The sequence below is a fragment of the Dendrobates tinctorius genome, unplaced genomic scaffold (assembly GCF_039654945.1).
Source record: "Dendrobates tinctorius isolate UK_male_01 unplaced genomic scaffold, ASM3965494v1 ptg000107l, whole genome shotgun sequence".
NCBI lineage: Eukaryota > Metazoa > Chordata > Amphibia > Anura > Dendrobatidae > Dendrobates > Dendrobates tinctorius.
The window spans coordinates 1406040-1419891 of record NW_027361775.1 but is presented as its reverse complement, the minus strand read 5'-3'; the positions used below and the strand labels follow the sequence as shown (position 1 = coordinate 1419891).

General features: G+C 50.0%; 1 protein-coding gene across 7 annotated transcripts in view; it reads right to left on the bottom strand.

Moving 5' to 3' along the window:
• The window catches only part of DST (dystonin), a 732471-nt gene that overhangs the window by 665375 nt on the left and 53244 nt on the right, over positions 1-13852 (bottom strand). Inside the window, exon 1 of one of the 7 annotated variants that reach the window (XM_073589126.1) lies at positions 3481-4080. The exons of the other annotated variants lie outside the window; for them this stretch is intronic. Coding sequence (XP_073445227.1) covers positions 3481-3580 — 100 coding nt within the window. The 5' untranslated portion in view covers positions 3581-4080. Of the gene's footprint in view, positions 1-3480; positions 4081-13852 lie in introns of those variants that run through there. 7 annotated transcript variants of the gene reach the window in all.

The window sequence follows — 13852 nt, the reverse complement described above, 5'->3', positions numbered from 1 at the left end:
TTCGCTTGGCAACACGGACTTTCAACTCCCTCCAAAGGTTTTCTATGGGGTTGAGATCTGGAGACTGGCTAGGCCACTCCAGGACCTTGAAATGCTTCTTACGAAGCCACTCCTTCGTTGCCCTGGCGGTGTGCTTTGGATCATTGTCATGTTGAAAGACCCAGCCACGTTTCATCTTCAATGCCCATGCTGATGGAAGGAGGTTTGCACTCAAAATCTCACGATACATGGCCCCATTCATTCTTTCATGTACCCGGATCAGTCGTCCTGGCCCCTTTGCAGAGAAACAGCCCCAAAGCATGATGTTTCCACCACCATGCTTTACAGTAGGTATGGTGTTTGATGGATGCAACTCAGTATTCTTTTTCCTCCAAACACGACAAGTTGTGTTTCTACCAAACAGTTCCAGTTTGGTTTCATCAGACCATAGGACATTCTCCCAAAACTCCTCTGGATCATCCAAATGCTCTCTAGCAAACTTCAGACGGGCCCGGACATGTACAGGCTTAAGCAGTGGGACACGTCTGGCACTCCAGGATCTGAGTCCATGGTGGCGTAGTGTGTTACTTATGGTAGGCCTTGTTACATTGGTCCCAGCTCTCTGCAGTTCATTCACTAGGTCCCCCCGCGTGGTTCTGGGATTTTTGCTCACCGTTCTTGTGATCATTCTGACCCCACGGGGTGGGATTTTGCGTGGAGCACCAGATCGAGGGAGATTATCAGTGGTCTTGTATGTCTTCCATTTTCTAATTATTGCTCCCACAGTTGATTTCTTCACTCCAAGCTGGTTGGCTATTACAGATTCAGTCTTCCCAGCCTGGTGCAGGGCTACAATTTTGTTTCTGGTGTCCTTTGACAGCTCTTTGGTCTTCACCATAGTGGAGTTTGGAGTCAGACTGTTTGAGGGTGTGCACAGGTGTCTTTTTATACTGATAACAAGTTTAAACAGGTGCCATTACTACAGGTAATGAGTGGAGGAAAGAGGAGACTCTTAAAGAAGAAGTTACAGGTCTGTGAGAGCCAGAAATCTTGATTGCTTGTTTCTGACCAAATACTTAATTTCCACCATAATATGCAAATAAAATGAAAAAAAATACAGACAATGTGATTTTCTGGATTTTTTTTTCTCAGTTTGTCTCCCATAGTTGAGGTCTACCTATGATGTAAATTACAGACGCCTCTCATCTTTTTAAGTGGTGGAACTTGCACTATTGCTGACTGACTAAATACTTTTTTTCCCCACTGTATGTCTGCACCTGCCAGCCGCACTCTTCTCTCTATACCTAGAGATCTGTTTTGTTAGTGTGCAACAATGTAGCAAATTTATATTACCATTATTACTGCAGAACATCACTTCTTGCAATTTAGTTATACAATCATGACCCTATACCATGTCCTCAGACCAAATCAGACAAGGAAAAGGTGAAAAAAGGGTTAAAAAGAAACCATATCTACATGCACACATCAGTAGGTATAATCTGGGCACTCCACACTGGCACAGATGCTCCAATCTCGCCATCACACTCAGCCCCTTGCACTCCAAACTGTAGGGTGTAGTATGGGGTACGAGGGCACCCATCAGTGACACCTGCCCAGTTATTAATGATGACACATTGTGTGCCAGGAGAGAAGAGCCCAGCACAGATCTGTAGCTGAAATCCCATTGTAGAAAGCTGATCCTGAGCAAGAAGATGAGAAGCTCGGCGTAATCTCCGGAGCCACACTAGCAACAATAAAAGGGCAGGGTCTTTACTGAGCTGCCAGCAGATTAGCAGGATGCTGCCTCTCCTAAGCCTATAATGGCATTATCCTACAGACATATGGGCACTGGAGACACCATCAGCTGATGGCAGTGTCTGTACCACCACAACAGGTCAGTATACCAGCAGTGCCATCCTTCAGGCCAGTATGCCAGCAGTGCCAGGGTCTTTGCCACCCCTCAGGCCAGTATGCCAGCAGGGCCAGTGTCTGTGCCACCCCTACAGGCAAGTATACCAGCAGTGCCATCCCTCAGGCCAGTATGCCAGTGTCTGTGCCACCCCTACAGACCAGTATACCAACAGTGCCATCCTTCAGGCCAGTATGCCAGCAGTGCCAGCGTCTGTGCCACCCCTACAGGCCAGTATGCCAGCAGTGTCATCCTTTAGGTCAGGATGCCAGCAGTGCCAGTGTCTGTGCCACCCCTCAGGCCAGTATCCCAGCAGTGCCAGTGTCTGTGCCACCCCTCAGGCGAGTATACCAGCAGAGCCAGTGTCTGTACCACCCCTCAAGCCAGTATCCCAGCAGTGCCAGTGTCTGTGCCACCCCTCAGGCGAGTATACCAGCAGTGCCAGTGTCTGTGCCATCCCTCAGGCCAGTATACAAGCAGTGCCATCCCTCAGGTGAGTATACCAGCAGTGCCAGTGTCTGTGCCATCCCTCAGGCGAGTATACGAGCAGTGCCTGTGTCTGTGCCATCCCTCAGGCCAGTATACCAGCAGTGCCATCCCTCAGGCGAGTATACCAGCAGTGCCAGTGTCTGTGCCATCCCTCAGGTCAGTATACCAGAAGTGCCAATGTCTGTGCCACCACTCAGGTCAGTATAGCAGCAGTGCCAGGGTCTGTGCCACCCCTCAGGTGAGTATACGAGCAGTGCCAGTGTCTGTACCACCCCTCAGGCCAGTATACCAGCAGTGCCATCCCTCAGGTCAGTATACCAGCAGTGCCAGTGTCTGTGCCACCACTCAGGTCAGTATAGCAGCAGTGCCAGGGTCTGTGCCACCCCTCAGGTGAGTATACGAGCAGTGCCAGTGTCTGTGCCACCCCTCAGGCGAGTATACGAGCAGTGGCAGTGTCTGTGCCATCCCTCAGGCCAGTATACCAGCAGTGCCATCCCTCAGGCCAGTATACCAGCAGTGCCATCCCTCAGGTCAGTATAGCAGCAGTGCCAGTGTCTGTGCCACCCCTCAGGCCAGTATCTCAGCAGTGCCAGTGTCTGTGCCACCCCTCAGGCCAGTATCCCAGCAGTGCCAGTGTCTGTGCCACCCCTCAGGCGAGTATACGAGCAGTGCCAGTGTCTGTGCCATCCCTCAGGTCAGTATACCAGAAGTGCCAGTGTCTGTGCCACCCCTCAGGCCAGTATCCCAGCAGTGCCAGTGTCTGTGCCACCCCTCAGGCGAGTATACGAGCAGTGCCAGTGTCTGTGCCATCCCTCAGGTCAGTATACCAGAAGTGCCAGTGTCTGTGCCACCCCTCAGGTCAGTATAGCAGCAGTGCCTGTGTCTGTGCCACCCCTCAGGCGAGTATACGAGCAGTGCCAGTGTCTGTGCCACCCCTCAGGCCAGTATAGGAGTAGTGCCACCCCTCAGGCCAGTATACGAGTAGTGCCACCCCTCAGGCCAGTATCCCCGCAGTGTGCATGGCAGGCTGTGCTGCTTATCTGCAGAAACTGACACTGGCTGCAGCTATTTTCGGTGAGTGCCCTTCTCCCCGCGCCCGGTACCTTTATATCTCTCCAGCACGTCCTCATAGGCCTGCAGGTATTCCTGCTCCTCCGTGCGGGGCCGCGGGGACGACGAGGCACTCGCCATATAATAAGCCATAGCTGAACTTTGCGCACCGGCTCCGTGAGCAATGTACACCCGGCCACCAGCGCAGACAATCTGAGCGGTGGGGTGGGCGGAGGCAGGGATGGGGGGCTGCTACTGGGAACGCCCAGTCTGTGCCTGGCCCCCGCCCGTACACACTGCCCAGGGTCCCAGCTGTCACAGGACGTCTCCGGGGTCTCACTGACAGTCCGGGCTGTGCATGGACTGGGCGGTGTCCGGGGATTACACAGCTCTTCTCAGAACCCCCCCTCTTTCTGTGAGCCTGATAGTACCGCCCACAGCTATAAAATGCTGCGAGATGAAACCAAGCCCCAGTCACTTGTGCTACTGGAAGCATCTTCTCAGCCGCTGTCACCTCTCAGGGGAGACGCCGCGGATGCAGTACACTCATTGCGAGGAAAGAAGCTCGTGTAATGATGCTCAGGAAGCAGCCTGGGAGCTGTCCACGGCCACGCTATATACCCCGCACAGATACCACGGCCTGTACCTGTCCACCCCACACTGGTGACACCACATGCTAAATACCCCACACTGGTCCCACAGCCTGTGAGCTGTCCACAGCCGGCCACCGTATGCTATAGACCACCCCACACTGGTGACACCACATGCTATATACCCCACACTGGTACCACAGCCTGTGAGCTGTCCACAGCCGGCCACCGTATGCTATAGACCACCCCACACTGGTGACACCACATGCTATATACGCCACACTGGTCCCACAGCCTGTGAGCTGTCCACAGCCGGCCACCGTATGATATAGACCACCCCACACTGGTGACACCACATGCTATATACCCCACACTGGTACCACAGCCTGTGAGCTGTCCACAGCCGGCCACCGTATGCTATAGACACCCCACACTGGTGACACCACATGCTATATACCACACACTGGTCCCACAGCCTGTGAGCTGTCCACAGCCGGCCACCGTATGCTATAGACACCCCACACTGGTGACACCACATGCTATATACCCCACACTGGTCCCACAGCCTGTGAGCTGTCCACAGCCGGCCACCGTATGCTATAGACCACCCCACACTGGTGACACCACATGCTAAATACCCCACACTTGGTACCACAGCCTGTGAGCTGTCCACAGCCGGCCACCGTATGCTATAGACACCCCACACTGGTGACACCACATGCTATATACCACACACTGGTCCCACAGCCTGTGAGCCGGCCACCGTATGCTATAGACACCCCACACTGGTGACACCACATGCTATATACCCCACACTGGTCCCACAGCCTGTGAGCCGTCCACAGCCGGCCACCGTATGCTATAGACCACCCCACACTGGTGACACCACATGCTAAATACCCCACACTGGTACCACAGCCTGTGAGCTGTCCACAGCCGGCCACCATATGCTATAGACCACCCCACACTGGTGACACCACATGCTATATACCACACACTGGTACCACAGCCTGTGAGCTGTCCACAGCCGGCCACCGTATGCTATAGACCACCCCACACTGGTGACACCACATGCTAAATACCCCACACTGGTACCACAGCCTGTGAGCCGTCCACAGCCGGCCACCGTATGCTATAGACCACCCCACACTGGTGACACCACATGCTAAATACCCCACACTGGTACCACAGCCTGTGAGCTGTCCACAGCCGGCCACCGTATGCTATAGACCACCCCACACTGGTGACACCACATGCTATATACCACACACTGATACCACAGCCTGTGAGCTGTCCACAGCCGGCCACCGTATGCTATAGACCACCCCACACTGGTCACACCACATGCTAAATACCCCACACTGGTACCACAGCCTGTGAGCTGTCCACAGCCGGCCACCGTATGCTATAGACCACCACACACTGGTACCACAGCCTGTGAGCCGTCCACAGCCGGCCACCGTATGTTATAGACCACCCCACACTGGTGACACCACATGCTAAATACCCCACACTGGTACCACAGCCTGTGAGCCGTCCACAGCCGGCCACCGTATGCTATAGGCCACCCCACACTGGTGACACCACATGCTAAATACCCCACACTGGTACCACAGCCTGTGAGCTGTCCACAGCCGGCCACCGTATGCTATAGACCACCCCACACTGGTGACACCACATGCTATATACCCCACACTGGTACCACAGCCTGTGAGCTGTCCACAGCCGGCCACCGTATGCTATAGACACCCCACACTGGTGACACCACATGCTATATACCACACACTGGTCCCACAGCCTGTGAGCCGGCCACCGTATGCTATAGACACCCCACACTGGTGACACCACATGCTATATACCCCACACTGGTCCCACAGCCTGTGAGCCGTCCACAGCCGGCCACCGTATGCTATAGACCACCCCACACTGGTGACACCACATGCTAAATACCCCACACTGGTACCACAGCCTGTGAGCTGTCCACAGCCAGCCACCATATGCTATAGACCACCCCACACTGGTGACACCACATGCTATATACCACACACTGGTACCACAGCCTGTGAGCTGTCCACAGCCGGCCACCGTATGCTATAGACCACCCCACACTGGTGACACCACATGCTAAATACCCCACACTGGTACCACAGCCTGTGAGCCGTCCACAGCCGGCCACCGTATGCTATAGACCACCCCACACTGGTGACACCACATGCTAAATACCCCACACTGGTACCACAGCCTGTGAGCTGTCCACAGCCGGCCACCGTATGCTATAGACCACCCCACACTGGTGACACCACATGCTATATACCACACACTGATACCACAGCCTGTGAGCTGTCCACAGCCGGCCACCGTATGCTATAGACCACCCCACACTGGTCACACCACATGCTAAATACCCCACACTGGTACCACAGCCTGTGAGCTGTCCACAGCCGGCCACCGTATGCTATAGACCACCACACACTGGTACCACAGCCTGTGAGCCGTCCACAGCCGGCCACCGTATGTTATAGACCACCCCACACTGGTGACACCACATGCTAAATACCCCACACTGGTACCACAGCCTGTGAGCCGTCCACAGCCGGCCACCGTATGCTATAGACCACCCCACACTGGTGACACCACATGCTAAATACCCCACACTGGTACCACAGCCTGTGAGCTGTCCACAGCCGGCCACCGTATGCTATAGACCACCCCACACTGGTGACACCACATGCTATATACCACACACTGGTACCACAGCCTGTGAGCTGTCCACAGCCGGCCACCGTATGCTATAGACCACCCCACACTGGTGACACCACATGCTAAATACCCCACACTGGTACCACAGCCTGTGAGCCGTCCACAGCCGGCCACCGTATGCTATAGACCACCCCACACTGGTGACACCACATGCTAAATACCCCACACTGGTACCACAGCCTGTGAGCTGTCCACAGCCGGCCACCGTATGCTATAGACCACCCCACACTGGTGACACCACATGCTAAATACCCCACACTGGTACCACAGCCTGTGAGCTGTCCACAGCCGGCCACCGTATGCTATAGCCCACCCCACACTGGTGACACCACATGCTATATACCACACACTGATACCACAGCCTGTGAGCTGTCCACAGCCGGCCACCGTATGCTATAGACCACCCCAACACTGGTGACACCACATGCTAAATACCCCACACTGGTACCACAGCCTGTGAGCTGTCCACAGCCGGCCACCGTATGCTATAGACCACCACACACTGGTACCACAGCCTGTGAGCCGTCCACAGCCGGCCACCGTATGATATAGACCACCCCACACTGGTGACACCACATGCTAAATACCCCACACTGGTACCACAGCCTGTGAGCCGTCCACAGCCGGCCACCGTATGCTATAGGCCACCCCACACTGGTGACACCACATGCTAAATACCCCACACTGGTACCACAACCTGTGAGCTGTCCACAGCCGGCCACCGTATGCTATAGACCACCCCACACTGGTACCACAGCCTGTGAGCCGTCCACAGCCGGCCACCGTATGCTATAGGCCACCCCACACTGGTGACACCACATGCTAAATACCCCACACTGGTACCACAGCCTGTGAGCCGTCCACAGCCGGCCACCGTATGCTATAGGCCACCCCACACTAGTGACACCACATGCTAAATACCCCACACTGGTACCACAGCCTGTGAGCCGTCCACAGTCGGCCACCGTATGCTATAGACCACCCCACACTGGTACCACAGCCTGTGAGCCGTCCACAGCCGGCCACCGTATGCTATAGACCACCCCACACTGGTACCACAGCCTGTGAGCTGTCCACAGCCGGCCACCGTATGCTATAGGCCACCCCACACTGGTACCACAGCCTGTGAGCTGTCCACAGCCTGCCACCATATGCTATAGACCACCCCACACTGGTGACACCACATGCTAAATACCCCACACTGGTACCACAGCCTGTGAGCTGTCCACAGCCGGCCACCGTATGCCATAGACCACCCCACACTGGTGACACCACATGCTAAATACCCCACACTGGTACCACAGCCTGTGAGCCGTCCACAGCCGGCCACCGTATGCCATAGACCACCCCACACTGGTGACACCACATGCTAAATACCCCACACTGGTACCACAGCCTGTGAGCTGTCCACAGCCGGCAACCGTATGCCATAGACCACCCCACACTGGTGACACCACATGCTAAATACCCCACACTGGTACCACAGCCTGTGAGCCGTCCACAGCCAGCCACCGTATGCTATAGACCACCCCACACTGGTGACACCACATGCTATATACCACACACTGGTACCACAGCCTGTGAGCTGTCCACAGCCGGCCACCGTATGCTATAGACCACCCCACACTGGTGACACCACATGCTATATACCACACAATGATACCACAGCCTGTGAGCTGTCCACAGCCGGCCACCGTATGCTATAGACCACCCCACACTGGTGACACCACATACTATATACCACACACTGGTACCACAGTCTGTGAGCTGTCCACAGCCGGCCACCGAATGCTATAGACCACCCCACACTGGTGACACCACATGCTAAATACCCCACACTGGTACCACAGCCTGTGAGCTGTCCACAGCCGGCCACCGTATGCTATAGACCACCCCACACTGGTGACACCACATGCTATATACCCCACACTGGTACCACAGCCTGTGAGCTGTCCACAGCCGGCCACCGTATGCTATAGACCACCCCACACTGGTGACACCACATGCTAAATACCCCACACTGGTACCACAGCCTGTGAGCTGTCCACAGCCGGCTACCATATGCTATAGACCACCCCACACTGGTGATACCACATGCTAAATATCCCACAGCCTGTGATATGTCCACGGCCACCGCATGCTATATACCCCACACTGGTGATACCACATCCTATATATCCTGCACTGGTGACACCACAAGCTACATACCCCACACTAGTACCACAGCCTGTAAGCTGTCCACAGCCGGCCACCATATGCTATATAGATCACACTGGTGATTACACATGCCATATACCCTGCACTAGCGGTGGACACCGCGTTCTAGGGCACACGGCCTCACTCATACTTTTATACGCCAGTAGCTGTAACCAGGCTACCAATACCGCTTCCATACCACTAATATTGATCACCACTTTAGTGTAGTTGTCAAACTACACATCCTACTTCTATATCATATAGTACACTGATGAAGGTCTTGAAAGACCGAAACGTTTGTTGTGACTACTGTATGTATTGCACATTAAATCCTTTCACCGCATCTACCGGAGTGTGTCAAGTTTTCAATATACCCTGCACTGACACCACATGCTATATACCCCACACTGATACCACATGCTATATGCCCTGCACTGATAGCACATGCTATATGCTCCACACTAATAGCACATGCTATATAACCCGCACTGATACCACATGCCATATACCCCGCACCGAAACCACATGCTATATACTCCGCACCGAAACCACATGCTATATACCACGCACCGACACTACATACTATATACCCCGCACTGACACCACATGCTATAAGCCCAGCACTGTTACCACACGTTATATCCCCCCGCACTGATACCACATGCTATATGCCCCACACTGATACCACATGCTATATGCCCCACACTGATACCACATGCTATATGCCCCACACTGATACCACATGCTCTATGCCTCGCATTGATACCACATGCTATATGCCCCACACTGATACCACATGCTATCTGCCCCACACTGATACCACATGCTATATACCCCACTCCGATACCACATGCCTCGCACTGATACCACATTCTATATCCCTCGCACTGATACCACATGCTGTATACTCCGCACTGATACCACATGCTATATACCCCACACCGATACCACATGCTATATACCCCACACCGATACCACATGCTATATACCCCACACCAATACCACATGCTATATGCCGCGCACTGACACCACATGCTATATACTCAGCACCGATACCACATGCTATATACCCTGCAGTGATACCACAGCCTGTGATATGTACACGGCCACCACATGCTATATTCCCCACAATGGTGATACCACACGCTATATACCCCACGCTAATACCACATTCTAGATATTTGCCAAAGATTTCACTTACTTCTTACATTACATAAGTAATATCTATTGTAAATTCTACAATAGCTCAGAAACCGGTGAATCTTCGCAGCGCACAGTGCATGTGTTGGGGAATTGAAAATCTGCAGTCACACAGAATGACTGCAGACTTTTCATTTTCGATACGACAGTTTAGTCCTCCATACAGTATTAGGGGCACCACATAGTCCTCCAGACAGTATTATGGGCACCACATAGTGCTCCATACAGAATTATGGGTACCACACAGTCCTCCATACATTATTATGGGCACTACATAGTCCTCCATACAGTATTAGTGGCACCACATAGTGCTGCATACAGTATATTGGGCACCACATAGTCCTCCAGACAGTATAATGGGCCCCATATATTGCTCCATACAGTAAAATGGGCACCATATATTGCTCCATACAGTATAATGTGCCCCGTATAATGCTCCATACAATACAGTGGGCCTCATATATTGCTCCATACAGTATTATGGGTCCCATATACAGTATTGCTCCATACAGAATAATGGGCCCCATATAATGTTCCATACAGTATAACGGCCCCATATAATGTTCCACACAATATACAAAAAAATTAAATGGCTCACAAATGCCATCCTGGTGTCACCCGAGTGCTGTCTAGTTTTTAATGTGACATCAGGCTCAGGTAACCGAATGAGAAATCATATATTTTTTAACAAAGATTAAAGGCCAATTTTCATCAGTATTGCCATCCGTGTCTCATCCATAAGTAAGTTTTTTACAACCTTATGGCATCTTTCTCTATACATCAATAGCTCAAAAAAGTACAAGACCAAATCATATTTTATGTTAATATTTAGAATGGATCTATAATAAAACATATGCCATATGGATGGTGTCAGTATATTATTTTTTTTAATGCAACCATTGAGTTTAATGGCAGAGTCTGATCCGAAAAAAGGATAACACTATTGCATACAGGGATACTAACGGTCTTGCGAACAATCCCATTGACTTGCTTTGGTCTGTGTGCTGTCCATTTAGCAGACTGACAACATATGGACGCAATATACATTCAGCTGCTTAAGCCCTAATAGCAGAAGATTGGGGGTTTTTTTGCATATGAGAAAACGGAAGATGCACTGATGGTAAAAATGGACACAGAAAACAAAAATAGCTAAACTTAAGAAGACTAACATTAACTTACAATGCCACCATAATCTGACCTCCATATATCTCGGAACTATTCTACCATTATCTTCCCACACACAATCTCTGGTCCTCCTAAGACCTCCTTCTCTACTCCATGTTCGTATGTGCTTCACGCAGTCATATTCAAGACTTCTCCAAAGTATCCCCCAACCTCAGGAATTCTGTACCCCAACATATCTGATTATCCATCACTGGTACTTTCAGAAGAAACTTGAAAACCCAATATTTCAAAGAAACTTATAGCCTGCAATAACCCACCTCATCACCACCGGAGCTGCCGCAACCCTCCGACCTACTGTCTCCTTCCCCATTACCCTGTAGACTGGAAGCCTGCAAGGTCAGGACCTACTCCTTTCTGTACCGGGCTGTCACTAATAGCTTCTTCATTGTAATCTATATTTGTATCCTGTATGTAACCACTTTTCATGTACAGCACCATGGACCCAATGGTGTTCTAAAAATAAATAATAATAATAATACATAAAAAGAGGATCCACCACACTGATGAAAAACAATCCTTTTTCTTGTAAGCCAAAAAACAAAAAGAATCCACGTCTGAATGAAGAATAAGGGACAGTTCTTAACTCTTGGAGAACCCCTTTATTAATTCTGGCTCTAGAAAACTGGCGACAACCAATATGGCCAGTATAACAACTCCTAAGCCGATTTCCAACCAAAAGTCAATCAGAAAAGTTGTCTCTGAAGCTTTTTAAAAATACCTAAAAGTAGTGGAAATCTTAAAGAATTGTCCTTTTATTATTGAAAACGTACAAACACAGAAAAGTGAATAGCGGCCGTAAAAATATACCGCACCTCTCACCAAAGAATAACGGAGTGGGAAATACAATAGCCCATTGCAGATTTGTTTCCATTTACAATTAGTCAGCCTCACCCAAGGAAATACTGGGAAGTGCAGCTATGGAAAATACCTCCCATAGGCTCACATCCATCCTCCCAAACAGAGGGGCGCTCCATGCCAAGCAGCACAGGTGCACTGCCACAAATGACAAGAGAAGCCCCTCATATATTATTAATAGCACATGGCTGCATTCCCTATTCTACAGTCTGACAGTGGGACACAGTGCAAAGAGAAACCAAGCAGGAAAAGTTAGAAGCGTAATGGATGAATCCGTACAGTAGCACCCACCAGCTGTAATCATATTCCTACATAACATTTGTGTTAAGCTCCAGCAGCAAGTAAAAAATCGTCATTTAACTCCATCAAGGGGGTTTCCAGTAATTATTTTTTGACTCCCCAGGCTTGCCAAGGTAAAAATAACAACCAGCTACTGTGCCGCAGTCACAGCACTATGAATGCAATCTTGTCTCCCAGCGCCAAACCATTTACAGCCCATGACGTCAAGGGGTTATAAGTGTTGGAACCCATTAACACAGTGTGATTGGTCCCCTGACCAGGTGAGCGGTTGCCTGTGTTGTAAGGTTACTGCAATTACATGAGGTGATTCAACAATAATAAGCACCAAGTAATAATAAACAAAATGTAGAAAATGGTCCGACATCTGTCAGACATGTACGGCTTCTTCTACACCCTAAATGCCTAAACTCGGAATACCCCTTTAATCTAAAACAGGTTCACACAGTGCTATAATATGTCTTTTTTTTTAAATTCTTTCCTTAAGAATCCTGGCTTTGTCTAAAAAATGTATTAAAAACTAAATTATACATATCAAAGAAATCCAATAATTAGAACACCAACTTCCAAAACAATATAATATACCAAATCCTACCAAAAATCATGCAGGAAAAGAGGGGCACTGGTCAATAAATGAAATATAAAATCAACAGTTTATTGAACAAACGTTAAAATAAGACAAGGAAATCTCCATAAACTCGCCAGGGTCAGATAATTACACCAGAACAAAGGGAAACAACGTAATGTTATCCCCCCAAAAACTAATTATATTCACGAAGATAACACAGGTCAACGAAAAAAATTTTTTTTTCTGGTGTCCAAAATATTTTAATGAATTTGGGGTATTTTTGGGGTGCTGATTCTGAATATGTCATCAGTTTTGCCAGATTGGCTCAAGTTTTTGAGATTTTTGGTATCTTATTTATAGCACTTGTTGGTAAATGCGACGCATCATCTCATTAATTTCTTTGGATTAGTACTTGAACTGAGCAGTTCTCAATATAGTTTTGTGTTAATTAGTGTTCTAAAAGTTTGTTCATAGCTTGATTTTTGCACTAACTTTATGTTGTTGTCTGTTTTCCAGTGAAAAGCATGAACTCATCATGAAGAAGTTGTCTTAACGATCCAGACTCATTCTGTTACATTTGTGGTGAATATACACTGCCAAAACATAGAAGAAACATAACACACTTCGTAAAAAAAGTGTATTTTGCCTATTTTGGGGTTATGCTTGGGGACCAAGACAAGTTTTGGGCACCACACATAGTGTGCAAAGCATGTATCGAATTATTACGAAAATGGAGCAAAGGACAAAGAAAAAGCTTCAAATTTGGTGTTCCAA